This window comes from Coregonus clupeaformis, chromosome 27, assembly GCF_020615455.1.
Source record: "Coregonus clupeaformis isolate EN_2021a chromosome 27, ASM2061545v1, whole genome shotgun sequence".
NCBI classification, from domain to species: Eukaryota; Metazoa; Chordata; class Actinopteri; order Salmoniformes; family Salmonidae; genus Coregonus; species Coregonus clupeaformis.
Window position 1 is genome coordinate 33,026,786 of NC_059218.1, and position 14,501 is coordinate 33,041,286.

Below are 14,501 nucleotides of genomic sequence, written 5' to 3' on the forward strand. Positions count from 1 at the left end.
AGATCCTGAGGCACATTGTCGTGCCATTCATCCGCCGCAGTCACCTCATGTTTCAGCATGATAATGCGTGTTCCAGTTCCCACCAATATCCAGCAACTTCGCAAAGCCATTGAAGAGGAGTGGGACAACATTCCACAGGCCACAATCAACAGCCTGATCAACTCTATGTGAAGGAGATGTGTCGTGTTGCATGAGGCAAATGGTGGTCACACCAGATATTCACTGGTTTTCTGATCCCCACCCCTACCTTTTTAAAAAAAGGTATCTGTGACCAACAGATGCATATCTGTATTCCCACTCATGTGAAATATATAGATTAGGGCCTAATGATTTCCTTATATGAACTGTAACTCAGTAAAATCTTTGAAATTGTTGCATATTACGTTGATATTTTTGTTCAGTGTACATGTGTGAAAGGGTGATCCAACACTACCCATTGCTGATGGATGGATGGATCATTGGTGATGGATGGATGGGTAGCAATGTGTGATATGCCTAACCAATTGAACCTCGACTCAGGCACACAAACAGTCGGAGAACCTGTGCTCTGCACTGCAGAGGTCCAACCCTGAGGACACAGACAGTGTGTCTCTGCAAAGCACATCAAACAAGGGCTGCTTTTAAAAAGCTTTGTCAAGCATATTTAACTGACCCCAGTTAGTCACTCAGTCCTAATTTAAAGCAGCGAGTAAGTCAAATACATTTCAGAAAGCAATGACATCCACTATCTCAGATTGTTCTAAAATAATCTCTGTAGTTAGAAACAGATAAGATTAGCATTCCTGCGACATTATTTTGTTGAAATATAATTTGATCTGTGAGAAATTAAGCTAATTGGTTGCACCTAAATTGGCCCTTAATGTATAGGATTTGTATAATATCCAATAAATATAGTAGTCAACATTCGATTGGGACCAAACTTTTTTCGATCAATGACAGACATGAGGAATCCAAAGAAATTGTCAAAAACCACCCACGGACACCCCAAGCCAAACCCACCCCAACAACGAGTATACAGTATCAGCTCTCTATGTCTGACAAGTAGTATGGTGCTGCGGCAAAATAATGTTGCAGGAATGCTAATCTTATCCGTTTCTAAACAACATAAACTATTTCAGAACAATCTGAGATGGTGGGTGTCGAAATCCTCTTTCTTTTTGAGGTGGAACGACCCAAATGGAAGATCCTGACAGGTACATAGTTCAGATAAAGAGGTTACGTCATCACATGTAATGTTTTAGGAGGTGCTTCAAATCCTCTGCACTAATCAGTCCATACAAATATGTGCCATCCCAAACAGTGGAATCACTAGAAAAAGCTGCAAGGGCGTTTTAATGCGCATTGCTACATCTGGAGCCCAGTTCACACACAGCCACCTTCCCACTGCAGACTGACTACTAATCAGTCCTGATGACATCACTGCCCACCATAGTCACAATTACACATTGCACTACAGTACCCAGTCCCAGCTTAGTGCCAGCTTTCACACTGAGGGGGCAATTATTCACGAGATTCAACATTGTCGTAAGTCACATGCATACAGGCACATATTACACTCCTTTGGCTTCTGATTTATGGGTCACAGGTGGAGCTGGTGTTGTGGGCAGGAGTGTGTGCAGAGATCAGATGGGGTGTGGGAAGGACTGGTGTCATGTTCCTCACATCATCAGTTCCTCAAGCAGAAACCACCATGTTGCGTGTGGCGCTAGGTTTCAGCCTGGCAGGCCCAGTTCATCTACCACATTCTAATAGTCTATAATAAATCAAGCATGAGGCTTTAGGTGCAGGGGTAAGTTGAATGTTCATTTGAGCCCCGGTAGAGCAGCTTTATTATCCAGCCATGGTTACGGCAACAACCCTCCTCTTGGAGCTGATCCACACCACCTGATCAGGTAAATCCTCCTGGTGGTAAACACACTGGCCTGGATGGATCAGACTACTCTCATCTCCATTTTAGACGTATAGGCTAACGCAAGTGGGGGTAGATTTGGAGAGGAACTGAGTGAAGTCTCTCAACACAGGGAAAGCCCTTGCCATTCAAATCTAAAATTAGCATAAAGATGACACCGGTGTTAAAATATAGAGAAGCAGAGCGGTGTTCAGTTCAGCTGGTAGAGCACGGCGCAGCTGGTAGAGCACGGCGCTTGTAACGCCAAGGTAGTGGGTTCGATCCCCGGGACCACCCATACACAAAAATGTATGCACGCATGACTGTAAGTCGCTTTGGATAAAAGCGTCTGCTAAATGGCATATTATATTATTATATTATTATATTATATTATATTATATATTATTATTATATTATTATAATGTCAGAAGACAGGGAGGGGCTGGAACATATGTGTATGCTGTTGCCTCTTGTATACCCATCATGGCATTACTCATCTCTTCCCTCTGCGTTACAGCCCAACATTACAAGCATGTTGCAAACAACCACCTCTGGGTGATCAATTCCCTATTTAAGAATGTGTAACTTCAAACAATCCTATGAATGTGAACGTATGAGATGCCTTCTATTAAAGAAAACAGTCCAACACATTTTTTTCAGGTGTGGTTTCAATATTTCCAGAAGAGCGGAACTGGATTTCAAATAATGATTTCACGGTGGAATTTCCCATTTAAGGAAAATGAAACTGGGCTTTCAACCTACTCCACCCTTTCCCATCTGCCACACTCTGCTTGGATTTTCGGTCCCATTTTCTGACATCAGGCAGAACTTTCACTTGACCCCTAAATCCAGGGACAGTGGGCATCAAACGGATCAACAGATTACAGTGCATCATCACCATGGCCCTGAGCACTATCAGGTTCCTGCTTTATGTAACATTCACAGAACACACTGATTCAGACTGGGTAAATACGGAGTATCCTCAACATACACAAGATTTTCAAACTTGTGACAGAACTGTCTAGTGAGGTTGAATTCGTTTCACTGTCATAAACAGACACTGAGCTGGTTTGCATGACACACTAGCTGAAAACGGGACTTAGGAATCAAGGGGAAATCACCTTCAATAAACCAACAGCTACCAGGATTCTCTCACTAGTAAGTCTATATATAGACCTCTAATTCAAGAAATCCCTGCGTGTGTAAACTGAGACATGGAATCACGTGTCCAACTCTCAACCAATGGCTCTACCTCTGCTCATCCTCTATCCAACATTAACAAAATGGGAAGCATATACTTTTGTGTGATCCGGCGTATGCATTTGTGTGAGGTAGCCTAGCAGGGCGGCAGATAGCCTAGTGGTTAAGAGCGTTGGGCCAGTAACTGAAAGGTTGCTGGTTCGATTCCCTGGGCCTACTAGGTGAAAAACCTGTCGATGTGCCCTTGAGCAAGGCACTTACAGTTGAAGTCGGAAGTTTACATACACCTTAGTCAAATACATTTAAACTCAGTTTTTCAAAATTCCTGACATTTAATCCTAGTAAAAATTCCCTGTCTTAGGTCAGTTAGGATCACCACTTTATTTTAAGAATGTGAAATGTCAGAATAATAGTAGAGAGAATGATTTATTTCAGCTTATATTTATTTCATCACATTCCCAGTGGGTCAGAAGTTTACATACACTCAATTAGTATTTGGTAGCATTGCCTTTAAATTGTTTAACTTGGGTCAAACGTTTCGGGTAGCCTTCAACAAGATTCCCAAAATAAATTGGGTGAATTTTGGCCCATTCCCCCTGACAGAGCTGGTGTAACTGAGTCAGGTTTGTAGGCCTCATTGCTCGCACACGCTTTTCCAGTTCTGCCCCACAAACTTTCTCTAGGATTACGGTCAGGGCTTTGTGATGGCCACTCAAATACCTTTACTTTGTAGTCCTTAAGCCATTTTGCCACAACTTTGGAAGTATGCTTGGGGTCATTGTCCATTTGGAAGACCCATTTGCGACCAAGCTTTAACTTCCTGACTGATGCCTTGAGATGTTGCTTCAATATATCCACATAATTTTCCTTCCTCATGATGCCATCTATTTTGTGAAGTGCACCAGTCCCTCCTGCAGCAAAGCACCCCCACAGCATGATGCTGCCACCCCCGTGCTTCACGGTAGGGATGGTGTTCTTCGGCTTGCAAGCCACACCCTTTTTCCTCCAAACATAACGATGGTCATTATGGCCAAACAGTTCTATTTTTGTTTCATCAAACCAGAGAACATTTCTCCAAAAAGTACGATCTTTGTCCCCATGTGCAGTTGCAAACTGTAGTCTGGCTTTTTTATGGCGGTTTTGGAGCAGTGGCTTCTTCCTTGCTGAGCGGCCTTTCAGGTTATGTCGATATAGGACTTGTTTTACTGTGGATATAGATACTTTTGTACCTGTTTCCTCCAGCATCTTCATAAGGTCATTTGCTGTTGTTCTGGGATTGATTTGCCCTTTTCACACCAAAGTACGTTCATCTCTAGGAGACAGAACGCGTCTCCTTCCTGAGCGGTATGACGGCTACATGGTCCCATGGTGTTTATACTTGCGTACCATTGTTTGTACAGATGAACGTGGTACCTTCAGGCATTTGGAAATTGCTCCCAAGGATGAACCAGACTTGTGGAAGTATACCATTTTTTTCTGAGGTATTGGCTGATTTATGTCAAGCAAAGAGTCACTTAGTTTGAAGGTAGGCCTTGAAATACATCCAAACGTACACCTCCAATTGACTCAAATGATGTCAATTAGCCTATCAGAAGCTTCTAAAGCCATGACATCATTTTCTTGAATTTTCCTAGCTGTTTAAAGGCACAGTCAACTTAGTGTATGTAAACTTCTGACCCACTGGAATTGTGATACAGTGAACTATAAGTTAAATAACCTGTCTAAACAATTGTTGGAAAAAATACTTGTGTCATGCACAAAGTAGATGTCCTAACCGACTTGCCAAAACTATATTTTGTTAACAAGAAATTTGTGGAGTGGTTGAAAAACGAGTTTTAATTACTCCAACCTAAGTGTATGTAAACTTCCGACTTCAACTGTAACTCTAATTGCTCCTGTAAGTTGCTCTGGATAAGTGCGTCTGCTAAATGATTAAAAGGGAGAGGCAGAGAGATAAATATGTTATATGCAGTCTTTCCCTTACATATCTATAGAAACAAATGTCTGGCCATTTCCAAAAGGCAGGTGGCAAAACCCTGTATCTATAAAGATAGGCAGGCGTACACTACATCATTTTCCCTAAAAAAGTACATTTCCATAATGCCTTGACGCATAAGAATATTTTAAGCAGGCAATTATTATCAATTCGGAAAGAATTGTGTGTTAAATATAGTAAGGAAGAAATGACTGCATAATGTCAGGATTTACTATAAAGAAGAAAACAATGTTGAAATTAATGGTATCAATAGAGTTTGTCTCCAGTCCTCCCGTTAATTATGTTTCAAACATCTACATTTATATAGAATAATGGACAGGATGTTGATTTTACTATGAAATGAAGGCACAGCACTAATATACTAGTTAACACTTGTGTGTACCCCTAAAAATAGTTGTGTGTATAGACAGTCAGTGTGAAATGTATATCCACAATGCTACAAAAGTTGGCTGAGAGCCATATTTGGTTTGAAAAGGACATATGCCTATCTGTTAAAATATGTTCTTGCACACTAGTATGTAGAGAATACCTCCTACTTATCTAGCTGTGCAATGGCCAATTACCATTTTATTAGCCTTAGAGGAGAAAAGTACACTGGCATCTCAATAAAAATAGCATCTCAATGTTTACTGTGAGCAAGGGCAGGCCACCATGACAACAGACCCCTAAAGCCACAATGGCTGCTAGGTTGGCTGTAATAACTGATGATGTAATGATGTATGCCTAACTAAGTGTGTAGACTGTCATTACCAACAGAAAAGACACATATTGGGATTTTAACACAATGCCATAGGCAAATGTAGGCCTAATATTGCATAAAATATTGTCTCTACTCACGAATGTGTTGTGGACAAACCTCCCTTTTTAAATGAACAATATGTAGAAGCTGTCCAGCTTTTTAATGGTTATTACATTCAATGCTGTATGGATTCTTGAAGAATGTCAATTATGCCTTGAGTTTAGGACAACTGTAAATTACACTATCATAAGCCAAAACGGAGGTTGTAGGCTATTAATCCCATAGAATTAGTCATTAGAATACTAGAATGGACATGAAACTTCTTATGATGGTCCAAAGGTCAGCCATGTTGGTCAGGGAGTTGGTCAACCATGGCTTGCCAGTGCTGTGATAAAATAGTGTAAAATAATGAATTTGAATAATTGATATGCACTGTTTGTTAGCTAGCCAGACAGTTTTAGAGGAATGATTCCACATTTTTTTCTTCTTCGAATTAACAGCCAATATAACATTCCATTCAAACACTGCAGTCAATCCATAGCCATACACTGTCTAAAATCAGTTGATGATAGGATTTAGACAAGTTGTAAATGCAACAAGTACTGATATTGTATCATATAATAGCAGTCACAGCTTTCCAATAAATCTTTTTTTTTTTTTTTTACATTTATGTTCTGTTTACATATTTTTTAGAGGCTATTTATACAGAAAATGTGTATAAAACCCATACAAAATGTAATCATTATTATATGACAATATTTTAGGTTGACAATAATTATATTACACAATGTACATATCACATGCCTTACATTTGTTTTCCTGCATAAGTAAAATCAGGACAATGGCTCTACTGCAGTTCATTACAAATAGACTGGTTTGGATTTCTCCCTCACCAATATGGCTACCATTTTGAGCCCATTCTGGAACTTTGAGGGTTTATGACATAGCCCCTCTAGTAATTTAATAGGATCTCTATGGTTAATCCATTGTTTATTTTATAAACAAGCCATGTAGTTAGGTATATCGTCAAAATGGTCAATCTCACAGCCTGATAGTCCTTACATCAATAGTTCTGTCTATAGTTGTCTGAAACACAGGCTAGATCGTATTTTAATTGTAGGCCCCTATGTGTCAGCACTGATCAGTATCGATTATACGTGTCAGGTATAACTCGGTCGATGTGGCTCACATTTTTTTTCGCGTTTCGAATAGCATCTTTGGTGTTGTTGCCACATCTAGCAAGTCAATGTGTAATGAGCCTTTACATACTAACCACACTGCTAACCTTATGCCTAACCCTAACCTTGAATTAAGACCAAAAAGGCAAATGTTGGTTTTATACAATACAGCCAATATACGATATAGCCAATTCTGACTTTGCCGCTGGCCTACCTAGTTGTCTGTCATGGTCGATTGACACAGACAAGGCAGCTAGCTAAATTGTAGATCTCGACTTTGGATGAAGGAATTGAATCGAGCCGTGTCATTTTCAGAACACAGATAAATGGACAAACACACCACGCGCCGTAACACAACAATTGTGTGGTGTTTTCTAAACTTTCTAAACTGGAAAGTTGAAACTCGCCCTTGCTGGCTACCAAGCTAACTTAGCCATTAATGCTAACTAGCTACTGTTTTTCTTTGTTGAGCTAGCTAGCTAGCGGACGTAAGCATCAGTGAGCACCACACCACCCAGTGAAAGTAAACTTTATCCAAGTAGCAGCAGCAATATATTAATTTCCCAAAGTTGCAAAGCTCAACTAACTGACTGTTTTATTTTCACTACTACATTGCAATTGTTTCGTTATCAGCTTGCTGTAACTTGCTGGCTAACGTTAGGGAAGAACGTTTACTACTGGCTAGATTAGCTAGACAGTCAATAATATCGCTTATTTAGTCGTTGCCGTTAGCATTAGTAGTTACTGGTTAACAACATAATATTAGGACGAAACTTACTAGGAATCGTTTGTAAACCTAGGTGTTCGGGGAGGTTGGTATCCATACAGATGGCAATAAAGCACGTCGAAACAGAAGCAGCACATCTCCGCCGAAACAACCATCTTCCTGCCTCCACTTCCCGAACCAGATCCCAGGCTTAGATTCGGGGAGAGGCCAGCTGAGTTGTAGCCTCCCGGGGTTGGGGTCAACGCGTTGGTGCTACTACTACTACCCCCAGGACACCCCAGGCCGTTTACTCGATTCATGTTCCCTGCCGCCACAGTCGAGGAGGAACCAATCCCCAAGTCCGATCCACAATGTCCGGTCCCTGCCACTCCGTTTCCCGCCCCCACCCCGCCAGGACCCCCCGACCCGGGGGATCCCGACAGCTTCTGCTTCTTCACCCCGCAGCACCCAGCCGCCATCTTGGAACAATCTGCACCGACACACCGCTTCCGACCCATCACCGTCACCGCGGAGAGGGTGGGGGGAAACGCCGACCAGACGTACAAATCCCACTGCGTTAATACGTGTGACGGACAATGCCCCACTTTCACTTTTTTTTGTCGGGCGACGTTATATCCAATATGATGAGACTGCAATGTCACCCTATCTTTGCCTTTAAAAATACGTGATTTACGCAAAGTCTTTTCGCTAAGAAGACAGCTGTGAACCACTTCAAACAGTTCGATTGATCTCAGATATTGTCCAAAATACAGGTCCCTTCTTCAGAACACGATAACCACAGAGGTGATTTCACAAAGCAATCTTTCTCTCGAATGATGCAGAAACTCATTCAACCTCACTAGCTTCCCAACGGAAAAACAGTTAGCTAGCTAGTAGCCAGATGTGGAGCTGTGACAGCTACTGCACTGCACCCCCGGCAACACAGAGACAATCCTTTTTGTGTGGGAGTCGGGAGCTTGAGTACGCAGGACCCATACGCTTCAGCACGAATAGTACATTACGCTCCGGACCATGTAGTTTAACATTGCTCCAGTTGTTTACTTTCATCCGAACTTCTAGCTAGACAACTGACCCGATATTGGAGGTCCAAACGTCAAGTCGACGCAAAATAAAATGCCATTTGGCTATTATGCAGTTTGAGCCATCAGACAGCGTCAGCGCCGACCAAGTCATTTCAAAAATCCAGCTGATCAGTTTGCACCTGCATTTTGTCAGTTCTCGGACAGTTTAAAAAATATTATTTAAACCCAAGCGTCATATCAACCCTGACAGTTTGCTGTAGATTTGTTTGGCGAGTCAGCTTGTTATCCGTCTACTGTGATATATTTTGAGAGAGCAGTATTCTTTCTATTCCATCTGTCTGAAATCCTCCGGGTTTGGTCACTCGCTCCTCGCCCGACTCACAGCGGCTACCATTTGCCTGATAGCCTCTGTACTGTTAAGGAGGAGGGGGGGGAGACCTGTGATCATCTGTAGTCACTGGCAGTATTTGCCTCCTCAACGCCGAAATAGGATCCAGGAAATGTTTTGCGATCGATTCCTACGCATAATGCGTAGTCTCACCGTATGCTGTCCGTGTCAAATCTGAATTCTTGCTGCGAATTACGCAGAAAAAATGCTGCTTGTGCTATCCTCAGCTTCAAATCAGCTTGGCCTCAACCGCGTGAGGATGCCGATGCTCGATTGCTATTTCTCTTTTACGAATTGTGCTCCTTTAGACAATTTATATCCGACTTCACTTAGAGAAAGCAAACATGCATCCCTTCAAATCCTTTTCGTTGTAGTCGTAAAATGTGCCGTCCGCCCTCTTGCTGCATGTGATGTCTCAGCTGCTCTCCAGAATCGACTGGCCGCGCGAGGGATTTAGGAATAGCATACTTGAAAATTGGATTCGATTCCTCACAATATTAGGCTATCAAAATACCAATGTAGGCTACTGCAAATATTGCTTGGTCAATGCTGTTCAAGTTACCAACAGAAATGTCAACTCTTTATTACATTGCTGTTACACGGGCAGGTACAGTGTAGTAATTAGTGTAACCTAGGTGGTACATCAACATACTGTACCTGCCTGGTTTTAGGCTATAACGGACCAACTGGGAACCAGCATTACAGTGGTGCCATAACTCAGATCACACGGTGGGCTCTGCCAGTTGTTGGGGCTGCAGAAGATTTAAACAACTTATCTAATGAGCTCTAGCCATGATCATGCAATGACATCACCACCCCTGAAACCTGAAGTAGTGTTGTCGTTGTTATGAATGAGGGTTCACATCCCAGGTGAGGTCGGCCATACAGGGACGAATCAGCTTCATATTGGAAAAGTTTCATATCCTAATCATTTACCCAAAAGATGGCAACAGTAAGCTCACAACACCCACGACCCCTTCACTCATGATCTTTCATAGGTGTACTGTAAGTGAGGGAGTGATGCCAAGGTCAGAAAGTGCCATGCTTGCAATAAAAGTGTAGGTTTACACTTGCCTGAGGACTCACTCTGACTTTAATTATGCTGCTATATCGATCTGAACATACAGTACATTCAGTCTGAAACTGCCATCCTATAAGTCATTTGTGTGACTTCAAAATGAGGGATGTTGTGGTCCTCTGTAGCTCAGCTGGTAGAGCACGGCGCTTGTAACGCCAAGGTAGTGGGTTCGATCCCCGGGACCACCCATACACAAAAAAAATGTATGCACGCATGACTGTAAGTCGCTTTGGATAAAAGCGTCTGCTAAATGGCATATTATTATATTATTATTGTACAAAACAAATTAATCAGCGATTGGATAGTCTAACAAATCTAACCAATCAGAGTATCAAAGTTGTAACGTTATCATGTAGGCCGGCTCTGGCCCAACCCATCGGTTTCTGGGACCAATCAGAATGGTCAGAATGTGTTCACATTCTAGAAATTGTCAGGAGGGGGGGAAATCCAGACTCATCTTGGAGAAGAAACATTAGTCTGCCAGAGCGATGTGGATGGGTAGCCAGGCAAGGTTTACACCTCTCTGCAGATGGCTGGCTGCTCCCTGAGTCAGTGCTTAAAATGGATGAGTGAGGTTTCTCAGCACTTGAGCTGGGCAGATCTAGACACAGCAGGTTTGGAGAGAAAACACATACAGAGCCCTCTAAGCTGCTTGGCTGAATGAGCATCAGCTTGAAGCGCTCAATCCTTTTGCAGTGTGTTGCTCATCTTCATTTGAACTACTGTATATTGCTGATGGTTATTTGCGAGAACAGCAAACTACTTGCAACAATGAGCTGGCATGTCCTTTAATAAAAGGTAGACTTATGACACCCATTCACTCCAACCCCTGGTCCCAGAACAAAGAATTGATTGAGGCATCAAATCACATTTTATTTGTCATATGCGTCAAATACAACAGGTGTAGACTTTACTATGAAATGCTTACTTACGAGCCCTTTCCCAACAATGCAGAGTTAAAAAGTAAGAAGACAAACAAATGAGCAAATAAGGAAAGAGTAACACAATAAAATAACAATCAGGAGGCTGTATACAAGAGTACCAGTACCCAGTCAATGTGCAGGGGTACAAGGTAATTGAGGTAATATGTACATGTAGGTAGGGGTAAAAGTGACTAGGCAATCAGGATACATTAAAAAAAAACAGTAGCAGCAACGTATGTGAAGTGTGAAAGTGTGTCTGTGGCGTCAATATGCGTGTGTGTGTGTGAGCGTATGTACAGTCATGGTCAAAAGTTTTGAAAATGACACAAATACTAATTTTCACAAAGTCTGCTGCCTCAGTTTTGATGATGGCAATTTGCATATACTCCAGAATGTCATGAAGAGTGATCAGATGAATTGCAATTAATTGCAAAGTCCCTCTTTGCCATGAAAATTAACTTAATCCCCAAAAAACATTTCCACTGCATTTCAGCCCTGCCACAAAAGCACCAGCTGCCATCATGTCAGTGATTCTCTCGTTAACACAGGTGAGAGTGTTGACGAGGACAAGGCTGGAGATCACTCTGTCATGCTGATTGAGTTAGAATAACAGACTGGAAGCTTTAAAAGGAGGGTGGTGCTTGAAATCATTGTTCTTCCTTTGTTAACCATGGTTACCTGCAAGGAAACACGTGCCGTCATCATTGCTTTGCACAAAAAGGGCTTCACAGGCAACGATATTGCTGCTAGTAAGATTGCACCTAAATCAACCATTTATCGGATCATCAAGAACTTCAAGGAGAGAGGTTCAATTGTTGTGAAGAAGGCGTCAGGGTGCCCAAGAAAGTCCAGCAAGCGCCAGGACCGTCTCCTAAAGTTGATTCAGCTGCGGGATCGGGGCACCACCAGTGCAGAGCTTGCTCGGGAATGGCAGCAGGCAGGTGTGAGTGCATCTGCACGCACAGTGAGGCGAAGACTTTTGGAGGATGGCCTGGTGTCAAGAAGGGCAGCAAAGAAGCCACTTCTCTCCAGGAAAAACATCAGGGACAGACTGATATTCTGCAAAAGGTACAGGGATTGGACTGCTGAGGACTGGGGTAAAGTCATTTTCTCTGATGAATCCCCTTTCCGATTGTTTGGGGCATCCGGAAAACACCTTGTCCGGAGAAGACAAGGTGAGTGCTACCATCAGTCCTGTGTCATGCCAACAGTAAAGCATCCTGAGACCATTCATGTGTGGGGTTGCTTCTCAGCCAAGGGAGTGGGCTCACTCACAATTTTGCCTAAGAACACAGCCATGAATAAAGAATGGTACCAACACATCCTCAGAGAGCAACTTCTCCCAACCATCCAAGAACAGTTTGGTGACGAACAATGCCTTTTCCAGCATGATGGAGCACCTTGCCATAAGGCAAAAGTGATAACTAAGTGGCTCGGGGAAAAGAACATCAACATTTTGGGTCCATGGCCAGGAAACTCCCCAGACCTTAATCCCATAGAGAACTTGTGGTCAATCCTCAAGAGGCAGGTGGACAAACAAAAACCCACAAATTCTGACAAACTCCAAGCATTGATTATGCAAGAATGGGCTGCCATCAGTCAGGATGTGGCCCAGAAGTTAATTGACAGCATGCCAGGGCGGATTGCAGAGGTCTTGAAAAAGAAGGGTCAACACTGCAAATATTGACTCTTTGCATAAACTTAATGTAATTGTCAATAAAAGCCTTTGACACTAATGGAATGCTTGTATATATACTTCAGTATACCACAGTAACATCTGACAAAAATATCTCATAACACTGAAGCAGCGAACTTTGTGAAGACCAATACTTGTGTCATTCTCAAAAGTTTTGACCACGACTGTAGTGTGTGAGTTGGAGTGTCAGTGTAGTATGTGTGAGTGTGTGGGTAGAGTCCAGGGCATTGGATGGCGTAGCGGGATTTCATAAAAGCGTCCGGATTAGTGTCCTGCTCCTTGAAACTAGCAGCTCTAGCCTTTAGCTCAGTGTGGATGTTGCCTGTAATCCATGGCTTCTGGTTGGGATATGTACGTACGGTCACTGTGGAGACGACGTTGTCGATGTACTTATTAATAAAGCCGGTGACTGATGTGGTAAATTCCTCAATGCCAACGGATGAATCCCGAAACATATTCCAGTCTGTGTTAGCGAAACAGTCCTGTAGTTTAGCATCCGCTTCATCAGACCACTTCCGTATTCAGCGTATCACTGGTACTTCCTGTTTGAGTTTTTGTAAGTTATTGCTATGTTTGGAAGGTTGTCACATCTGTAGTCAGGTTAGAAACATGATATGACAGTGTGATAGCCCAACAAATGTTTCTACCTGCAGCAGTGATACATTAGCAAGATGACTGGAGTTGTACTCAGTCAGAAGGAGCCAATTACAGTGCCTATAGAATGTCTACACCCCCATTGGATTTCTTCACATTTTATTGTTACAAAGTGGGATTAAAATGGATTTGTCATTTTTTGTCAACAATCTACACAAAATACTCTGTTTTAGATTAATACAAAATAAAATACTAATATACCTTGATTAGATAAGTATTCACCCCCGAGTCAATACATGTTAGAAACACCTTGGCAGCGATTACAGCTGTGAGTCTTCTTTAGTAAGTCACGTAAGAGCTTTGCACACCTGTATTGTGCAATATTTGCCCATTATTCTTTTCAAAATTATTCAAGCTCTGTCAAGGTGTTGGGGATTATGGCTAGACAGCAATTTTCAAGTCTTGCCATAGATTTTCAAGCAGATTTAAGTCAAAACTGTAACTAGGTCACTCAGGAAAATTCACTGTCGTCTTGGTAAGTAAATGCACAGCCCCATGTCGCAAGGATCAGTACACAATTCCTGGAAGCTGAAAATGTCCCAGTTCTTCCATGGCCTGCATACTCACCAATGTGTCACCCATTGAGCATGTTTGGGATGCTCTGGATTGATGCGTACGACAGCGTGTTCCAGTTCCCACCAATATCCAGCAACTTCGCATATCCATTGATGAGTGGGACAACATTCCACAGGCAACAATCAACAGCCTGATCAACTCTATGCGAAAGAGATGTGTCGCGCGGCATGGTGCAAATGGTGGTCACACCAGATACTGACTGGTTTTCTGATCCCTGCCCCTAACCTTTTAAGGTATATATTCCCAGTCATGTGAAATCCATAGATTAGGGCCTAATTAATGTATTTCAATTGACTGATTTCCTTATATGAACTATAACTCAGTAAAATCTTTGAAATTGTGGCATGATGCATTTATATTTTTATTCAGTGTACTTTAGTGCCTTGTTGCATACATGTTTTGGAATATTTCTATTCTTCTTTTCACTCTATCATTT

General features: G+C 42.2%; 1 protein-coding gene across 1 annotated transcript in view; it reads right to left on the reverse strand.

Annotated features, from left to right (window-relative positions):
- Positions 1-9,534, reverse strand: part of LOC121541816 (AMME syndrome candidate gene 1 protein-like) — a 38,979-nt gene extending 29,445 nt beyond the window's left edge. The window contains exon 1 of the mRNA XM_041851128.2: positions 7,780-9,534. Within this exon, the coding sequence (XP_041707062.1) occupies positions 7,780-8,225 (446 nt within the window). The 5' untranslated portion in view covers positions 8,226-9,534. The remainder of the gene's footprint in view (positions 1-7,779) is intronic.
- Between the last annotated feature and the right edge of the window lie 4,967 nt (positions 9,535-14,501).